Source organism: Leptonychotes weddellii, chromosome 2 (genome assembly GCF_054177405.1).
Source record: "Leptonychotes weddellii isolate Sample4059 chromosome 2, ASM5417740v2, whole genome shotgun sequence".
Classification (NCBI taxonomy): Eukaryota; Metazoa; Chordata; class Mammalia; order Carnivora; family Phocidae; genus Leptonychotes; species Leptonychotes weddellii.
In genome coordinates this window covers 138,908,398-138,925,736 of record NC_138370.1, presented here as the reverse complement: position 1 = coordinate 138,925,736, position 17,339 = coordinate 138,908,398, and the positions used below count along the sequence as shown (strand labels likewise).

General features: G+C 41.6%; 1 protein-coding gene across 1 annotated transcript in view; it reads right to left on the bottom strand.

Moving 5' to 3' along the window:
- The window catches only part of KDR (kinase insert domain receptor), a 44,699-nt gene that overhangs the window by 15,153 nt on the left and 12,207 nt on the right, over window positions 1-17,339 (bottom strand). The window contains exons 7-21 of the mRNA XM_081812366.1: window positions 16,756-16,933; window positions 15,226-15,340; window positions 14,972-15,135; window positions 12,976-13,129; window positions 11,935-12,058; window positions 11,326-11,434; window positions 10,134-10,475; window positions 7,865-8,011; window positions 7,390-7,521; window positions 4,988-5,094; window positions 4,420-4,555; window positions 3,944-4,048; window positions 2,501-2,614; window positions 1,837-1,925; window positions 1,110-1,263 (exon numbers count right to left, since the gene is read on the bottom strand). Of these exons, the coding sequence (XP_081668492.1) occupies window positions 1,110-1,263; window positions 1,837-1,925; window positions 2,501-2,614; window positions 3,944-4,048; window positions 4,420-4,555; window positions 4,988-5,094; window positions 7,390-7,521; window positions 7,865-8,011; window positions 10,134-10,475; window positions 11,326-11,434; window positions 11,935-12,058; window positions 12,976-13,129; window positions 14,972-15,135; window positions 15,226-15,340; window positions 16,756-16,933 (2,170 nt within the window). The remainder of the gene's footprint in view (window positions 1-1,109; window positions 1,264-1,836; window positions 1,926-2,500; window positions 2,615-3,943; window positions 4,049-4,419; window positions 4,556-4,987; window positions 5,095-7,389; window positions 7,522-7,864; window positions 8,012-10,133; window positions 10,476-11,325; window positions 11,435-11,934; window positions 12,059-12,975; window positions 13,130-14,971; window positions 15,136-15,225; window positions 15,341-16,755; window positions 16,934-17,339) is intronic.

Below are 17,339 nucleotides of genomic sequence, written 5' to 3'. Positions count from 1 at the left end.
ATAACCTTGTAAGTATTAAAAAGACTGAGAACCTTTTTCTCAATGATTTTTTTATGCTTAGGGCTAGAGGGCTCTCAGTTAACAATTAGTGAAAGACAAATTCCAGGCCAACACCCTTTCTACTCCAACTGAGCATCCCAGTCCTTCGGGTTTCCAGTGCACTGGCCACCATTTCGTGAGAGAGAAGGATGGGACAGAGAGGGCGCCACTCAGTGTGGGCCCAGTTACGTGAGGTCTAGATGGCCTCTCCACACTCTTCTAGACCAAGTTCCAGCTTTGCACACCCTGCTCGGCTTCTAAGAGAAAGAAGCCAGATTTAAGTTCTATCTGTAGCCTCATGTCTAGGGAAAGGGAAGCAAGTTTCTCTCACTATTTCATGACTGGATTCTTCTAAGCTCATGCCTCAAGAGGAGCCAGCTGTCAGGAAGCTCCATCTCTACAACCATGGAGCTGTCTCTGCTCCTTCTAAGGGAAGCAGATAGTGTATCCTGGAGCTGGAAGAAATCCTGGAAGTCAGACTGCGAACACATCTCTACTCAGAGAGAACACTAAAATATCACTGGAAGCATAACTGGATAAAGAAAAATATGCTTACCAAGACTCCTCTGAGGAAGTATGGTTGCAAGAAAGACTTGAGAAGCCACTTGGAATCGGGTAGAAGCAGCAGGTGATCCCTACGCTGCCTTGGAGAGGTCCGGTGACTCAGGGAGTGTGGGGCCGAACTGCTTAGGGCAATGGGGAGGCTAATCAACCACCGGAGAGCCTCCTTTGTCCTCCGGGAATAAAGTGCTGAGTCTCTCCTGCTACTAAATGCTGAACCAATAGCCTCAAAGCATTGGTTTGGTTGTTGCTGACTGCTTGGCCCTCCTGGGATACTGAGATTTCTCAGGCTCGCCCCATGCTTTGCCTCACAACTTAGTCAGCTGCTTAGTTAGGGCTTCCACAACTCTCTTTTGGGAAAACTGAATGGAGGAGTCTAGAAATTTAGGTCTCTTCCAAATATGAGGGAGTATTGAACTTTTCCCATGACAAAATTCCTCGTAACACTCTATCACTTTCTCTTTCCTGCAAGAGCACGCGTTAAGTGTAGAGAAAGCAATGGCAGGTACCTTCCTCTTCCTCCACATCACTGAGGGACTTCTCCTCAACAAATCCAGAGCTGGCTGAGCTCTGACTACTGGTGATACTGTCCAAGCGGCGTTTCGGATCCATAGTGATTTCCCCAACGTATTCTTTCCCTTGACGGAATCGTGCCCCTTTGGTCTATAAAGAAGCAAATGCACAAACTCCTTGAATACAAAAGAGGTCTCTAGAAAACAATTATAGCTATTAAAAGCAGACAAGAAGGACATCAGTTTCAGGAATATGGAATCTTTAGGCTGGAATTTGGGGTAAGTGTTCTACATAATAGATTTTCTTCCATAAAGCCTAGTTTCTTCTTTAGCTTAAAGAGATAAACGCATTGTTTCAAGTGTATTTCAGACACGCTTCCAACATTAGGGTGCTCTTTATGGAGGGACTGACACTCCATGGGGCCAAATACTGCTAGGAGAGAGAGAGAAAATAATCCAGAGATATCCTTCCCTTTCCTTAATCATGCCCACCTTCTCCCCTCCTCAGGCACCATCTCTAATGGGTCAGTAGATTAGAGTCACAAAACAAAAACAAAAACAAAAACCAACTACGAGAAGATATGTCCCCCAGCAGGTAAAAGAGGAAATTAAAACAGCCAAAAGAAGACTCCTCACAAGTTCTTCACCGCATTTTAACAGCGAAAGATTAACCTGTATCTTCCTCCATTTTACAATGCAGCCAGAGCTGAGTTAAATGACATACCTTGTAGGGGACAAATTCATTTCTCTTGTTCCTTAAGTAAGTTGACAGGTTTCCAAACTTGCAAAACTCCACAATCACCATGAGTGGCCCTGCAGACAGCACAGCATATTAAGAAAGGAAAACGTTTCCATTCATGTATCTCATCAAGTGTTTAATTCATGGATGAACCAGAAGATATCATCGAAGGACACTACAAACTTTCACCGGGCCAGGATCATCGAAATCAGCTGGTCACAATGCCCTTATAATGTAGCTTTTCTTTTACCAACTGGCAATTCCACAGCAAGATGGACCAAATTTTTGGAAGAAAATCCACCCACTTGCTTTTCAACACAATCACCTAAGATGATTCCATTTTAGGGGGAACTACTCTTAAGGTCTTTGCTTTCAGGTTTTTTGAGAGGTTTACCTTTCTCATCTGAACCTCTTACACAAGCAGCAAACTGCAGTATAGTAAGATGGCATTTTCTAATTCACAGGAAGTTCTGGAATAATTTATAGTGTCCATTAAACCTCCACGAAATATATTTATATCTAGGAATCTGGCAAAGCATCCTAAGTTAAGGAAATCAAGGCCATGGGAGCTGAGGGGTTTCCCTGAAATACCAGCAGAAAATCATATGCCAAAATCATCAGGCCACCAGAACCATCCACAGATACTCACCTCCTGGCTTGGTACAGGCACCTAGAAGATTGACCACATTGAGATGGTGGCCAATATGAATGAGGATCTTAAGTTCAGACATGAGGGCTCGGTGTTCACTGTGTGTTGCTCCTTCTACAAATATATGGCAAAGAGGGAAATCATAAATGTGGGCATTAGCTGAGGAGAATCTGTGCCCCACTGCACTCATGTGTACAAACTACCCTCTAGGGATAATACAACTGTGATCCAATTTACAGACTGGGTGCCTTGAAAGTCAAGTGTAAATTATATTTTCCAATTCTTACTTTAAGTGCACCCAGAACGTTTGATATTTAAAGGAATCCATTGTGAAGTCTTTTGCAAAATGGAGAATACATCTGCAAATGGAATCATGCCCAGATTTTCTTCTCTTACAAAATTGGATTTTCATATATCAGGTTGACTATGCTTCTTAGGGCCTGATTATTTCAGTCCTTCCTCGTAAGGAAGCAACACCATGTATTAAATATCCTTATGTGTTAGGGACTATGCTGAAGTTACCGCCAATCAGTGCCAAGCAGGAAACTTAACAGGGGCCAGCTGGCAAGGCCAGTTGGCCCAAGAGGCTGATGAGGCTAAAACTGCAAGTGTGATCCTGTACAGACCGGTACACTTCCCTCTAATTCACACACACGGTCTACACCTCAGACCCTGATGAGCCACCTCAAAATTGCACACACCCTTAGCCGCAAGGGAGAATAGGTTAAAGGAGAGAGATGGCTTTGAAATGCATAGGACCTACTGGCCAAGGGTCCGCAGCCCTGCCTCCATCAGTGGAAGCACATCACGACTGGAGCTAACAGCTGTGTATGCACCACCTCCCCAAATTAAAATAACAAGACCAGAATTGCATTACTATTAGGATTAACCATTGTTTATAAAGCTTTTAATTTTTAACATGTCACCTGTGGTCCTTTTTTTCCTAGTGCAACCGTTATCTTTATAGGAGAAAATCTTTCACATATTCCAATTCTAGGAAACACGCTGTTTTTGCACTCTACTATTTTTACTGATTATATTAAATTTCTTTCCATGTCTCTACATGGTCTATAATTATCTCACTAATGCACCATAATACATTAAGAAACAATTTTTACATCACCAAGGTATTATTTTCCTCTAGTCAGGCCACTAAGTACAGTTGTATAAGCTATATGCCCTGCACAAGGGCCCTCGGGCGCAGTGGGGAAGTGGGTGAAGCTGCAGCCCATCCTCAACTTTGCCTGCCAGGGCACGCACCCTCACATGAGGCTATGAAAGAGGAACCTTTTCCCAATCTGTACAAAGGTATCACCTAAGCCAGCCACAAGCTTGGCTAGTGGGCTCACCTAACCACAGAGCTGCCGATACAAGTCTTTCATCATGTTTACAGACCGGATGAAACAGATAGAGGGATATAGCGCCATATAATTTTGCTTTTACCTTTTAACATTTTGACGGCCACCGTCCTGCAAGTTGCTGTCTTGTCGATTCCAAAGGCATCCGCTTCAATCACTTGGCCAAAGGCACCACGGCCGAGAGGCTTACCTATAGTCAACGATGACAGCAAACAAAACAGACTTAGACTCTGACAGCACCAAAGTGACATGCAGAGATTCCGACTAGATTGGGTCACCAAACATCCCAGTTTAACTCGGAGAAGCCAGCTCAACTCCCTTATCTTGGCTTCATTATTTAATACCCCTCCCCCTTTGCTCTCCAAATGTCCTGCTTTGGATAATTGTACACAGACCCTAATTCTAGGTGACTAAAAGGATGATTACTCAAATTCAAGAGACAGAATGAATATTCTGAACCTGGATCCAACATGTGAATAAACTAGATTTTGTCATCATCCTAAAGGAGGAAGAGATGTCCTGGTAAACCCAACATCAACTTAATACCACTTGAAAACACACCTAGTTTCAGCCGGTCTCTGGGGAACTCCCATTTGCTAGCATCATAAGGCAGGCGTTCACAGTGCTCATCCAAGGGGAGTTCATCTGGATCCATGACGATGGACAAGTAGCCTGTCTTCAGTTCCCCTCCATTGGCCTGGAAAGCATTATTCCTTCCAGTCACATACGCTCTGTTGTCTGGCTGTTGTTTTTTGTGTGCTTATTATTGTTGTTTATAGAAGCCCCATTCCTGATGTCTCATTTTCAAATAAAACTCATGAAGTTTGAGAGTGAGTCCTATTATAATCCTGCATCCAGTGTTCCCTTAGCCCCCAAATGAGCTCGGAATGAAGTACTTAAATCTTAATTACACTAGACAGTCCAAGCCCTTTTCTCCTCTAGTGGCTTCTATCAATTAAAGCCCAGTGGTCCAGCCAAAAGAAAGTGGGAAAGAATGTTATTGTATTGAAATAAAACTGTGCCCATTGAGCCAATAACAATGGGAAGAAACAACTCAAAGAGCCCCAGTCAGCTTTCATTAATCATGAAAACCAACGTACATGGGATGGAAGGGAAATGATTTTGTTACCCGCTTAACGGTCCGTAGAACGATGACAAGTAATAACCAGAAGAACATGGCAATCACTGCCGTGCCTACTAGAATAATGACTTCCAGGTTCGTCTTCTCCTGGGCACCTGGAAAGACGAAATTGAATGAGCATCGACAGTTGAAAACCCGTACCTTTTTATATAAGACAACAAAGTTCAACACTAAAGCAAGATCTCAAGTTTACCAACTTGGAAAAAGTCCTAGACAATAATAGTCACAAGCCTCTAAGTAGGAGGGAGTCTATAACATTCTTAATGGATAATTTAGAAAAGTTTGCAAAACACTGCCCATGAAAACCTCCAATGATAAAATTCCAAAGTTAAAGATAGAAATTAAGGATATCAAGGATAGAAATGCTGATGTCTTACAAGAAAAACATATGAAGTGTTTGGAGGAAGAGCAGTCTTTGATGGAAAGAAAACAGATCACATTCTACAGGGAAGAAAAGAAGCATGTTTGAATTCACAGTAAGTTCTAGAATAATTTATAGTGGCCTCTTTCTAGAGAGAATGTCTGGTTTTGCATGGATAGTCTGTTTTCATCTGTATAGAGTTTGAGAAAGGATTATATAAGAAAACAAGCGGCTGAGTGATTGGTTACTATGCACCCCCTAGGTGCTCATTACTTTAAATACGTCATCCCACTTAGTCTTCTCAACAACGCTCAGTTTTCAGATGGAGAAACAAGCTCAGAGAGGTTAAGCTCTTTCATAAAGGGCACACAGCAAGTTGGGGGAGTGGTCAAGAGTAAAGACTAAACAAAGTCTGTCCAACACCAGTTAGCCATCACACTACCTTGCTCTTGTGTGGCAGGAGCCTGAGTTAGGAAAAGAGAGAAAGCCAAGATGAGAGCATCCCGCGTGGCCTGGCGATAAAATGAGTTTAAACCACCCATGAAAGGTAAGGCAGAGGTCGGCAGGGAAAGCTGCAGATGCTCAGGGCTCCAGAGGACAGCTCTGAGTGGGAGAAATTAAATGCCAGAGGAGGCTTTCAACTAGGAGTGATTAGCAAAGAGGCGATAAGGAGACAATTATCACCTAGGGCTTCCCATCGGATGAGTGTAGCGTGAATCGAATAAGCTGTCCAAGTGGCCCAAGGCAGCCTCAAAAAGGCAGAAGAACAAGGAATTAACTAGTTAGCCAAGTAAGAGCTAACAGTGGAGAACCAAGTACCAAGTACGGCTTAGAAGTCAATTCTGTTTCCCTGGTGGTCCTATTAAAATAAATTTCATTACACAGAGGTCTAAAAGTCCATTATACATAGTAAAAAGTTCAAAGATTCAATTGTCTATATAAGTTAGTGTGTTAATATTCCCATACTAAGATTTGGGAACCTAAGAGAAGAATTAAATATCTACCTTTCTTCTTCTTAGTACTCCCTTTTGGGTACAAGTAAATACAAGCTCTGTGGGTAGCCCGATGCAAACACCCCAACAGAGGTGAGGCAGAGCACGGGAGAGAGCTGGAAGTCCCTGCTAGGATCTGCCCTCAACATGAAGCCCTTTGGAAATGACAAAAGCACCATGTCACTTGAAATTTTTATTTATTTCACACACTTGAAATCTTTTTTGCAAGTGCAGTTCATGAAATGGTAATAAGCCTCCAGATTGGAAAACAAGTCATCAAGATGTAATCGATTTGACAGATGAAGGGAACTAAAATCTAGACATTGAGAGACAAGTTAGGATGAGTTCATAAAAATTCATCAGCTATTCCTTCTGTCACCATCCTTCTTTCTTCTCCTTGTATACCATTCCTTTACCCACGTAATAGAGTTTCATTGCTCCCCCGATAGATTCTTTTTTAAAATTGGAATACACTTCTGAAGAGAAAATATCCTGTCACAAATTACCTTTCCCATCTGGGAAAATGCCAGATTTCACCTCACTCCTCCATCCACATAGGAGTTTCCTTTAACATTTAGACAGCCTAAAACTTCCACATCAGAGAAGCAAGGGTCTATTGTTCACAAATAAATTTTAATTGTCTGTAGTCCAGTGAAAACTGTGAACCCTTGTGATTATCTGGATAGCATTGATTTTGATGGCTGAACAGTTAATTCTAATGTTTTTTCAAGTAAATATAGGGGTATCACTTCCACAACAAGTTAACCAAGCCATTCAAATGAAGAAAAAAATAAGGGCAAGGAGGGTATTCCACTTGTCTGGCTAAGAAATTTTCCAAAGCGAGAACTGCAAGGATAGGAAATATGATACAAGCAAAATTAAAAAAACATTGATTATGGTTTCTGGTTAAAATAATACGTACTTAGAGTAGAACATATACAAAGTGCAAAGATTATCAAAAATCGCCCAAAGTGTGTGAGTATATATACAAGCTAAGTTTTTAAAACCACCTGACGTGTCCATGCATCTCCACTGACCTTCTACTATGAAAAATGCCTCCACTTTTGCACAACCAAGAACACTGCATGCCTGGCAGGTATAGAGGCCTTCATCCTCCTTCCTCACCCTGCGGATGGTTAGGTTCCGGTTCCCATCTTTCAGTACAATACCTAAGAGAAAAGAAAAATGATGTTTATATTTGTGATGTGATCTGGTGGAGTTTTTCAGGAAAAAAATCTAAAAATATAAATGGTGTCCTTTTCTTGGACTAGTATCTAATTCCAAAGAGTGTTACAGGATGCACTGCTGACTCATCACCCCCATGCTTCCATGAGAATTCAACAAGGCTCTGAATACTTTAATTCTGAATCTAGGAAATGAGCCAGACCATGGACACTAATATTGCCTTTTTTTTTTTTTTCTACCTAAAACAAATCAAGACGTAATGTGGGGTTTAGAGCATGTCTCCAGGAGAATTCTGCAACCAATGAGAGATAGACATATTCTATTCACCTGAGTCTTCTACAAGTGTCTCATTGTCTTTAAACCACGTAACTTGTGGAGCGGGATTCCCAGACGTGGTGCATGAAACTTCAATGGTTTCACCAATGCTTGTAGTCTGATTCTCCAGGTTTCCAGTGATCATGGGTGCCACACGCTCTATGCACACACAGAAATCACACAACATTTAGTTATAACTTTTGAAATGGTTTTAACATCAGTAAACTAATAAATAGTTTAAACTTCACAAACAGTAAGCTGTTGATTTACTAAACTGCAAATACATAGAAGTTGATGACAATACCGTTGGTCACTGAGTAAAATTAAATAAAACAAGTCAGGACAGTTGAGATAGATCACTACACCTCTTTGAACATTCCTATTAGTGATTCTAGCTGGTTGTCACATCACAAAATAAAGGTTGTCACTTTTATGGGTTTTTCCTCTAATTAGACACAGCTTCCCCAAGGGGAAACATTCCCTCCCATGAAAGTTCTAGCCAGTGACACCTATGAACTCCACCATATTTCTTTTGAAAGGTGTGAAACTTCACTGTAATTTAACAAAGAATGCCTTCTATTTGTTTGACACTTTTTACAAAACTCACTTATACTATTTCTGTTGCTCACTATCAATCCTAGGATGGACAAGAATATTAACCTTATTTCACAGATGAAAGAACTGCAGTTCAGAGGGGTAAACAACTTGTCCAAGTCCCTATAACTGAGTAAGCGTTTGAACTAATAATAGAATCTGGTGAACCTAAAGGACTAGTCCAGTGTCATTTCCACTAAAACACAAATGAACAAGACAACAATCCCTAAAGAAAGTCAGAGATTTCAAGAAAATTAAGCCCATGGGTATTTCTTTCAATGTATAGCAAAACTTCAGATTTGCCATACCATCAAAGGGTTATAGAAATATCTTTTCCAAAAAAATCAAAAAGAATCTTGCTGAAAGGATCCGCTTCAACATTTAACAAAATGAGATTACCTCAGTGGTGAACCACATTGGGGTCTAAGCAAATGTCCTAGGCTCTAGTCTATTCTAAGAATAATTTTAGGAAAACAACTTAGGAGTCCTTAGAGAAGCAAACCAGCTCATTGTGAGCACAGATTTCCTGGGCATGGCCTCCTTCACATCTCTCTCTAAATTCTTCCATTAATTTGAAGCCAGACTGGTCACTAAGGTGAACAGAAAACACATGGTCATATATGTGATAGGATATGAAGGGCCCGGGGAATGACTTCACCCAAAAATACTCCTTCTTTTGACACCTAAGTCTTAACACCAGCAAACCCTACCCTAGTGTCTGTCTGACGATACCTCTTAAAATATGCCAAGACCTCCGAAGAAAATATTATTCCTCTAAAACCATGGTATAGATTCATCCACCTGGGCAGTTTGCTTCCCTTCTTAAGAGTAAAGTCAGACAACACATGTCTCTCAGAAACTGGGAAGGGACACTAAAGAGAGGAGAAAATGGAGAGAGTGGACACAAAGAGAACTTCCCAAATTGGTCGGATTTCCCCAGAGACAGAGGCATGGCTGCACAGCTTTTGTGCAAGACGCAGGTTAGAAGAGGTGTGGAGAGTGGCTCCCTGGGGAATTTACAAAGCTATCTGCTCATTAAAATTATCATCCCATTGATCTTTATGCTGGCCTACATGGGATGACCCAGAGGTACAGGCAGCGAGTGTAGCAGCCCTCCCAGGGGCTCTCCCAGGTCCTAAACAACCCCATGATCACACTCTTCATGCTGCAGACACCTTACTGAGCACTTAGTATGTGCCACTATGTTCTATGATGTGAGCTACAGCAAAAAGTAAGACAGGAAACAATCCCTGTCCTCATGGACACAGAGACCTCAACGTGCCATGACCGCCCAGTGGTTGCCTGTGTTCTCATCTCGTCTACCTACTCACCACTGTGAACCTCTGAAACCTTCTTGGCTCGTAGTAGGCATTCCACGAATATGTGTCTACTAAAATATATGAATGTCAAGAATAAAGGAGGAATTTTCCCAGTTTAAGCTAATCCCTTGGTGGTACTAGTGAAATCCCATCATCAGAGCTGGAAAGAAACATGTTATTTTCTCTTTTTAATGCATCATTCCATCACTCTTCACCTCTTTCTGCCTCAAGAACGTTCAGTGAATAAGGTAAGTGTGCACCAGTCTACTTCATATGCTCCTATAGGACAATAATCTTTTTACAGTCCCTAAAAGCACTACACTGAAGGCATTCCAACTGTCTTTGATGACCCAGAATTGCCTCCCTACCTAAAACTGTGAGCTGTCTGACCACACAATGTTTTTTCTTTGTCTTCCTGTCCTGGGCAAAGCACACATAGTCTCCTTGGTCCTGCAAGGATGCGTTCTGGAGCTCCACGATCAAAATGTCACTTGTGCCATTAGAGATCTTGGTGGAGTTCATTTTCCAAAGAGCATCCAAGTTCTTGCAAACAGGTGTGGGCAACTCTCCCGAACGGATTGGCAGAGCCTGTGGGCTAAACTTGTACCATGTGAGGTCCTCAAACATAGTTCTGTCTGCAGAGCACCACAAAGACACACTCTCCTGTTCAGTTGGCTGGCTGTGAGGTTGCAAAGTGATTTTAGGGCCCCCTGAAATATAAAACCCAAGGTTAGAAAATGATGATTTAATTTGGGCAGCACACAATTCTCTTCTTGTCGCCTTCGGACTGCTATAAAGTACCAAGAAAACTGAAGCTCTAGCAATCCCAGACAATGTAATACAAGGAGACAACCAAACTAGACAGTTTGGGCCCCAAAATGTACTATTTCACCAAGATGCATCCCGCAGATACATATCAAATCTCCACTTTGAGCTCTAAACACAGTTTTTGAGATTTTAAAAAAATCCAAAACATATTCAAAGCAGATAATTACAACATGGAACTTTATAAATTAGTTCCTTGTTGACACATCACACTCAATGACATTAAAGCTATATTTATGACAACAAATTAGCCCAGACTGAACTCTTTCACCTAGTCCAGGCAGCTAAAGCTTATCCATAAAACTAAGATGAACAGGCAGAATCAGCAGCATTGGGGGGAAACTGCCCCTATGTCATTACAATTCCCTCCAGAAAACTCAATGCTGTCAACTGTTCAGCAGTAGGCCCACCAATACTGAAGGAACCCCAAGAAGCCAAGCGCTGTGTTACACTCGGATGGTGGAGACATAACTATGAGGCAGGACTTGTGGCTAAAAACTATATGAAATAGTTTTTTCATAGTTCTGAGGGAATGGGAGAGTCAGTTGTACTGACTTCACATGAGCCCAGAAGCTAGCTGAGGAGTCTTCATTTATGAACGAAAGCACCCAGATTCAGTCCAAGTCCTCTCCTGAAACACCATGCCACTCAGGAATGGCAAGGACCACAGAGCATCAGACAGCTTAGCACCCACCTGGCAAGAGACCCAACCCCCCCTCGCAGAGTGGTACTCACTGGTCACATGGAAGGAGATCACCCTCTCTCCTCTCCCAACTTTGTTGATGGCTTCACATTTGTACAAAGCTGACACATTTGCTGCTTGGATAACAAGGGTACTTACAGTCTATGGAAAAAACGAAACAAAACACAAATCCCGGGCCATAAACAATGGAGACTGTGTGAGACCTGTTGAGACCTGCCTACTCCATTCATATTACTGCACTGACCTTCTCAAATCCACGCAATTATAATTATGCTGGTGTGGCTCATGCATTACACAAAACGAGCATTGGAAACCAAAAAGAAAATAAAGTGTTTTAACATGTACACATTTTCTCATTTCCATATTTGTAAAATCAGAATCACCTTACAACAGATGTACAGATTTAACGGCATACTTGTTTTACCTTTCTCTGATAAGATATTAATAAGTCAGTGGTTCTTCTAAAAGTCATTGGTGTTTTCAAACTAACTTAATATGTTAGTGTTTTATTGTACAATTAATGTGACTATCAATCTCCAATATCCCTCACATATGATTGACCCCATGCTTTCACTCCATCCTTCTATCCTTCCAGAAAAGAGAGAGAGACAGATTTTTAAATTAAAGAACTTCAAACTCACTTTGTTTTTTCCTTCAATTATGGCAAATTGATTTTTGTTGACTTCAATTTTATTTCCCCCCTGGAAGTCATCCACATTTCTCCATTCTTTACAAGTATATGGGTTTGTCATTAAGACAGCTTGGCTATAAGGAAGAAATAACAGCTCTTATTATGACTTAATTTTTCTTTAGTTCAAGTCCACAGCAAGGAAAGGAGTCTGACTTTGGTTATTATGTTCTTAGAAATAACTTTCAACGCACACTACCAAGTTACATGATTTGGCGCCAATTAAAAATAGGCCTCAGAAAAAAAGGAAGAGGTTCTAGGTAGATTCATTCAGGATACAGGAGGGAAACAGCTATTCTGGGAACAAACCTCCATTCATAAATTGAATCGACAAGACAATTCAAGCTAATTTAGTTCAAAGGAAGACAAGGAAACTAAGAAGTCATTGGGCTTCTTAAAGTAATCTCCCTGGGACTGTGGCCTTTGTGTAGGAAATGGTCAGCATCTGAGGAAGAAACTAGTAGTGACCATCTCAAAAACAACAACAGGAAGTGAACTGCTTGGGGTGGTAGTGGGTGGCCTGTTGTTTTGTCTTCCTAAGGATGTCTGGATTTATGTGAGAACCTGATAAGCTGGGCCTGAGAATCCAAAGGCTGCAGCCAGGCCTGTGGCTCCCTCATATCCATCAGCTCTTCCTCTGAGATGGACCTTCTCCCAGATAAGAAGGAAAGAGGGTGGTATTCACCAGTTGATTGGTATAAGGAGAAACACCAAAGATTAGCAATTGGCAAAGTGATCGAAGAGCCTGCGTTTGGAGAGGTGTGCACACCGGGGCTAAGCTAGGAAGAGAGCGCTAGCTAATCTCAAGGGGGGGCACCCCAAGGAAAGACATGTCCTAAAACATAAGACGTAGAGAAAGATGGAAGGATAGCAAAAGGACCACCTGGGGCATAACTTTCTTAGGAATGGCCTTCTCGGGGTGGAATGGAGTCATACCACAGCGTACTGTAAGAAATGCACAACAACAGGCAAGAAGAGGCCATGGGCTACTCACGCGGGCTTGTAGGCGCACTCCTCCAGCTGCCAATACCAGCGAATGTGATGCGGGGGCGGGACGGAGTAGACCGTGCACGTCAGCATCTGTGTGGTGCCGTACTGGTAAGAATCCACCAGAGAGATCAGGGACTTCTCACCGATCTGGGGTGGGACTGGAGATGGGAAAAGCCACGTTTTAATTGTCAATCCGCTTTGAGGAACAGAAAGTGGAAGTTTTCATCAACTGAAGCCTATGCTTCTATAAGCATATGATTTTGCCCTCCTTTTGTTTTTCAAAGAACATCTAGACTTGGACACGGGAGATGTGACTTCTAGTGATAACCATCATCCTCATAAGTGGAGGACTGTGTGCAAGTCTGGCCACCCTCTGCCTCAGTTTTCCTTGGTCTACATGATAAGGATAACTCTCCCTGTGCTCCCAATCTCAAAAGATCAGAAAGAAAGAAAATCATCGTGACTAGCACAGCAAATACGTTCATGATGTGCAAGCCATTGTTCTAAGTGCTCTGCATAGATTAATTCACTTAATCACACATGAGAAAAATGAAACAGAAACATGAAATGACTTGCCCAAGGTAACCCACCTCTCTTCCTTCTCCCTCCACTTCCTCCACTCCCTTCCTTCCTTCCTCCCTCCCTCTCTCCCTCCCTCCCTTCCGGTTCTTCCTTCCCCCTCCCCCTCTTCCTCACCCTTTTATTCTCGCTTTCCTTTTTTGGTTCCAAAGTCATTAATGCAAAACTATGCCCCCATCACTATCAACTTAAAGCCTCAAATTATACTCTCGAATTTTGACTTTTTTATGTTTATTTTATATAGCAGGGTAAATGTTAGGGTGAATCAAATGTTTAGTAACTTCATGAATTCTTGAGATGGGGTTATACACTGTCCATTTTTACATCTTTATTTTGTGTTCATTTTCTTCTCCCTACCCTACTTTTAGCTTTCCAGCTTCTCACCATTCCCCAAGGCCCTACTCCTGAGTGGCTTCTGAGTGACACTTTAAAATACTCCCTGAAGCTGATGTCCCAGAAAAGAAAGGAAGCAGAGCTCAGCAGACATACGGAGTGGTGGCAGGATATATGGGGAAACACCGTAATTTACAAAAGAAGATCCCAAAGTTTTCCTATGCCATGCCAATAGGGAGAACAAAGAATTCCAACAGAAAAGCATTTCCCAAACTGTGTTTGGGACAAGAGATTAGATGGATTTCCAGGGTCGGAGGGGGATGCTCTGGTCAAATAATTTTGTCAAACCCTCCATACTCTATGTCTCTTCCCCTGGAGAATGGCAATATGCATGAACACGTTAAATAAAGGTCCTGATAAGTCCTGCTATAAAGACACCTGTTGTACATCGATTTTACATCTCCTACACGTTCCATGATACCATTTTATTCCCCACCCAGAACGCTTTCAGTTTGGAAAAACAACGTTCAAATCATCCTTAAATCATAAACGTAGTATCTCCTCTTTATAGCCTCAGAGTCAGATAGATTCTAGACTCCTGTTTTTAAAAAAAAAAAAATTTTTTTTTAAGTTCCAAGAAGCCAACAGTGTCAACCTGCAAAAGCCTTCTGAGTAGGAACCTGCCTGTGTATCAAACTAGCAGCTTCCCACAGAATCGGAAAGACACTTGCACATTTGCATGCCGGGTGCACAATTTCATGAGACAAGAGCAAAGGTAGTATGGCAACTGTTCCTGTAGGCATTCTTATTTCACAGCATAGAGCTGTCAAGTGTATCATCTATGTCGATACTGCACTTGACACCAAAGAGTCCATTTACATGGCCCCTGAAGCAAACATGTCCAGAGCGCACTGCCCTATACCTCATTTCAACTCCACTGATCTGGATCATTTTTATAAGTAGAAGCCCATTCATGATGTGAGTGAAGCAACAGGTGACAAAGGAATGGTGACCTGGCTGTTTAAGAAGATATAATCGTACTCTTTGTAATCAGTTTTGGGCAGAGAAGGAAAACTGAATAAACTCACCATTCACAACCAGAGATACCACGTGGCTCTGTTTCTCCTTTGACATGGGATTGGTGAGGACAACAGTATAATTTCCTGTATCTTTTTCACTCACTTCCATAATAATCAGTTCCTTCTCCCCTTTTATTGTGTGATTGGACTCAATGGGTCTTCCATTTTTATACCTTGGGGGAAAAAAAAATCCCAGGAATTAGTATAATTTAAGGGTTTTCTTTCAGATGGAACAACACTTTGCATTTATTTGCAATACTTACCATTTTATTTCAGGGGTAGGGTAAGCAAGGTACTTCACAGGGACTTTAACACGGTCTCCCACTGTGGCTTCCACCAAAGATTCCATGCTACTATCAAAAGCAACAAAAGGTTTTTCTGGAAGAAAATAAAAATAATTATTCTCATAAATGTCAACTTATTATAAACGGTCATTTGGTTTAGTTTTCCATTTCAAGTGAAGAGACAAAGATCTGGGGAGTCTGAGTTGCCACAGTGTAGGGATTTCCCCACACTTCCTTTCCTTGTTCACAGTCCAGCTTCTCCCACACAACTGGCCTCTGCATTTGCTCTTCTCTCTCTCCAGGTGCACACTGCAAGCCTACTGACTGCTCAAGTCTCAATTCAAGCATTTGCTCCTCTGTGAAGCTTTCTCCAAGTCCTCCAGGGACCTTAGGGTGCTCCTTCTCTGCTCTTATGGCGCCCTATCCCTATCCGCTATATGCCCCAGGTCTCAGTCCTCAGACCACTTCTCTTTAGCTACACCTTCCTCCAGGCTCAGCCATAAAGTGCCACCCACATTCCTACTAAATTTGTATTTCCTCCCCTGACTTCTCTGGGTTCCAGGTTTATATATTAAATATCTCCATTTGGAGGTTTAGTGGGCATGTCCAAATAAACAGACCCAACCCTGTTTCTCCAAATCTTACTTCCTGTCAGTCTTCCCTATCTAGGTAAATAAAACCACCATTCACTCATTTGCTCACACTAAAAATTCAAATCATCTTCCATTCTTTTTCTCTTACCCCTTACAGCCATTGAGTCAAAAGGCAGATCCTGCTGGCTCTATCTTCAAAAATGTATCCAGAATCAGATCATTTCTCTAAGCCACTCACCATCTCTCACCTGGATAACTGCAACAAGCCCCCCACTGGTCTCCCTACTTCTGCCCTTACTTCCCAAAAGTACTTCGCAAAAAATACATAGTAATCCTACAAAAACATAAACTGGAGCATGTCTCTCTCTGCTCAAACCCTTCTATGAATTCCCATATTATAAAATCCAAAATCATTACCAAGGCCTATAAGTCGGGTGCCATATGAATTATCACCTAAACTGAGACATTTATGCGTTATTATGTGACATTAATGGAAGAGAATAAATAAGAAATTAGGTTATTTGTTCAAAGCCCCACAGATAGTAATTAAATCCAGGCCTCTCCAAGTATAAAGCCCATGCTTATTCACACAGGCCTCTCAGTCTTGCAATAAAATGAAAATTTAAAGACTATCTTAGATAATAATACTCTGCTTATTATACTATTAGTAATAGCATTAACAACAAACGCAACAAGTAAAATTTAGTGAGCGCTTACTGTATTAGCTCGTCTCATTATTAAAGTTGGGCTCTGAACCCAAGTTGTGCTCTTGACCTCTGGGTCATATGGCCTCCCTAGCAGGAGCTCAAAAATGTCTTCTGAATGAACAAAATCGGAATCACTAGCTGACTTAAATTTATTTAAATTAGCGCACTTTTCAAGGCACAGCATAATCCCAAAGGAGATCTTAGCTTACCATGGACCCTGACTGATGTGTTGCTCTTCATGGTCATCATCCCACTGGAAGCCTCACAGATATACTGCCCTTGGTCACTCCGGGTTACACCATCTATAGTCAAGGTGCTCAAAAATTTCTTCATCTCACTCCCAGACTGGGTTTTTAGGTCCCGGATAACAAGTTTTTTATGCCGATGCTGAAAAAGAGTTCACCGAACTTTCAAAGTCCAGCATAACATTACCTGGTAGCTTCTAGATACCCACAAGATCAAGTCTTGGCCCTTGGCGAACACTATTCATGCTAAAAATAAGGGACTTCAGAACATTTCATATCACCTAAGCAACCAATATATTTGGTTTCAGGAGAAATAAATGGAACCAACTGAATTAAGGTTTTTAAAGCCTCACATAGTGGGAATGAGATGGATATGTACTACAGGAACACAAGCAAATATGACCACTGCTTAAGGAGAAGTATGTTTTATGCCACCTCTTGAAGACAAATTCCCTTAAAGGGGAAATATAACAAAGACTTTGGAGCACAGAAAAATAACACAACCTGACAAGATGTAATCACCTAGAGAAAATTCATCTTCACAGCCT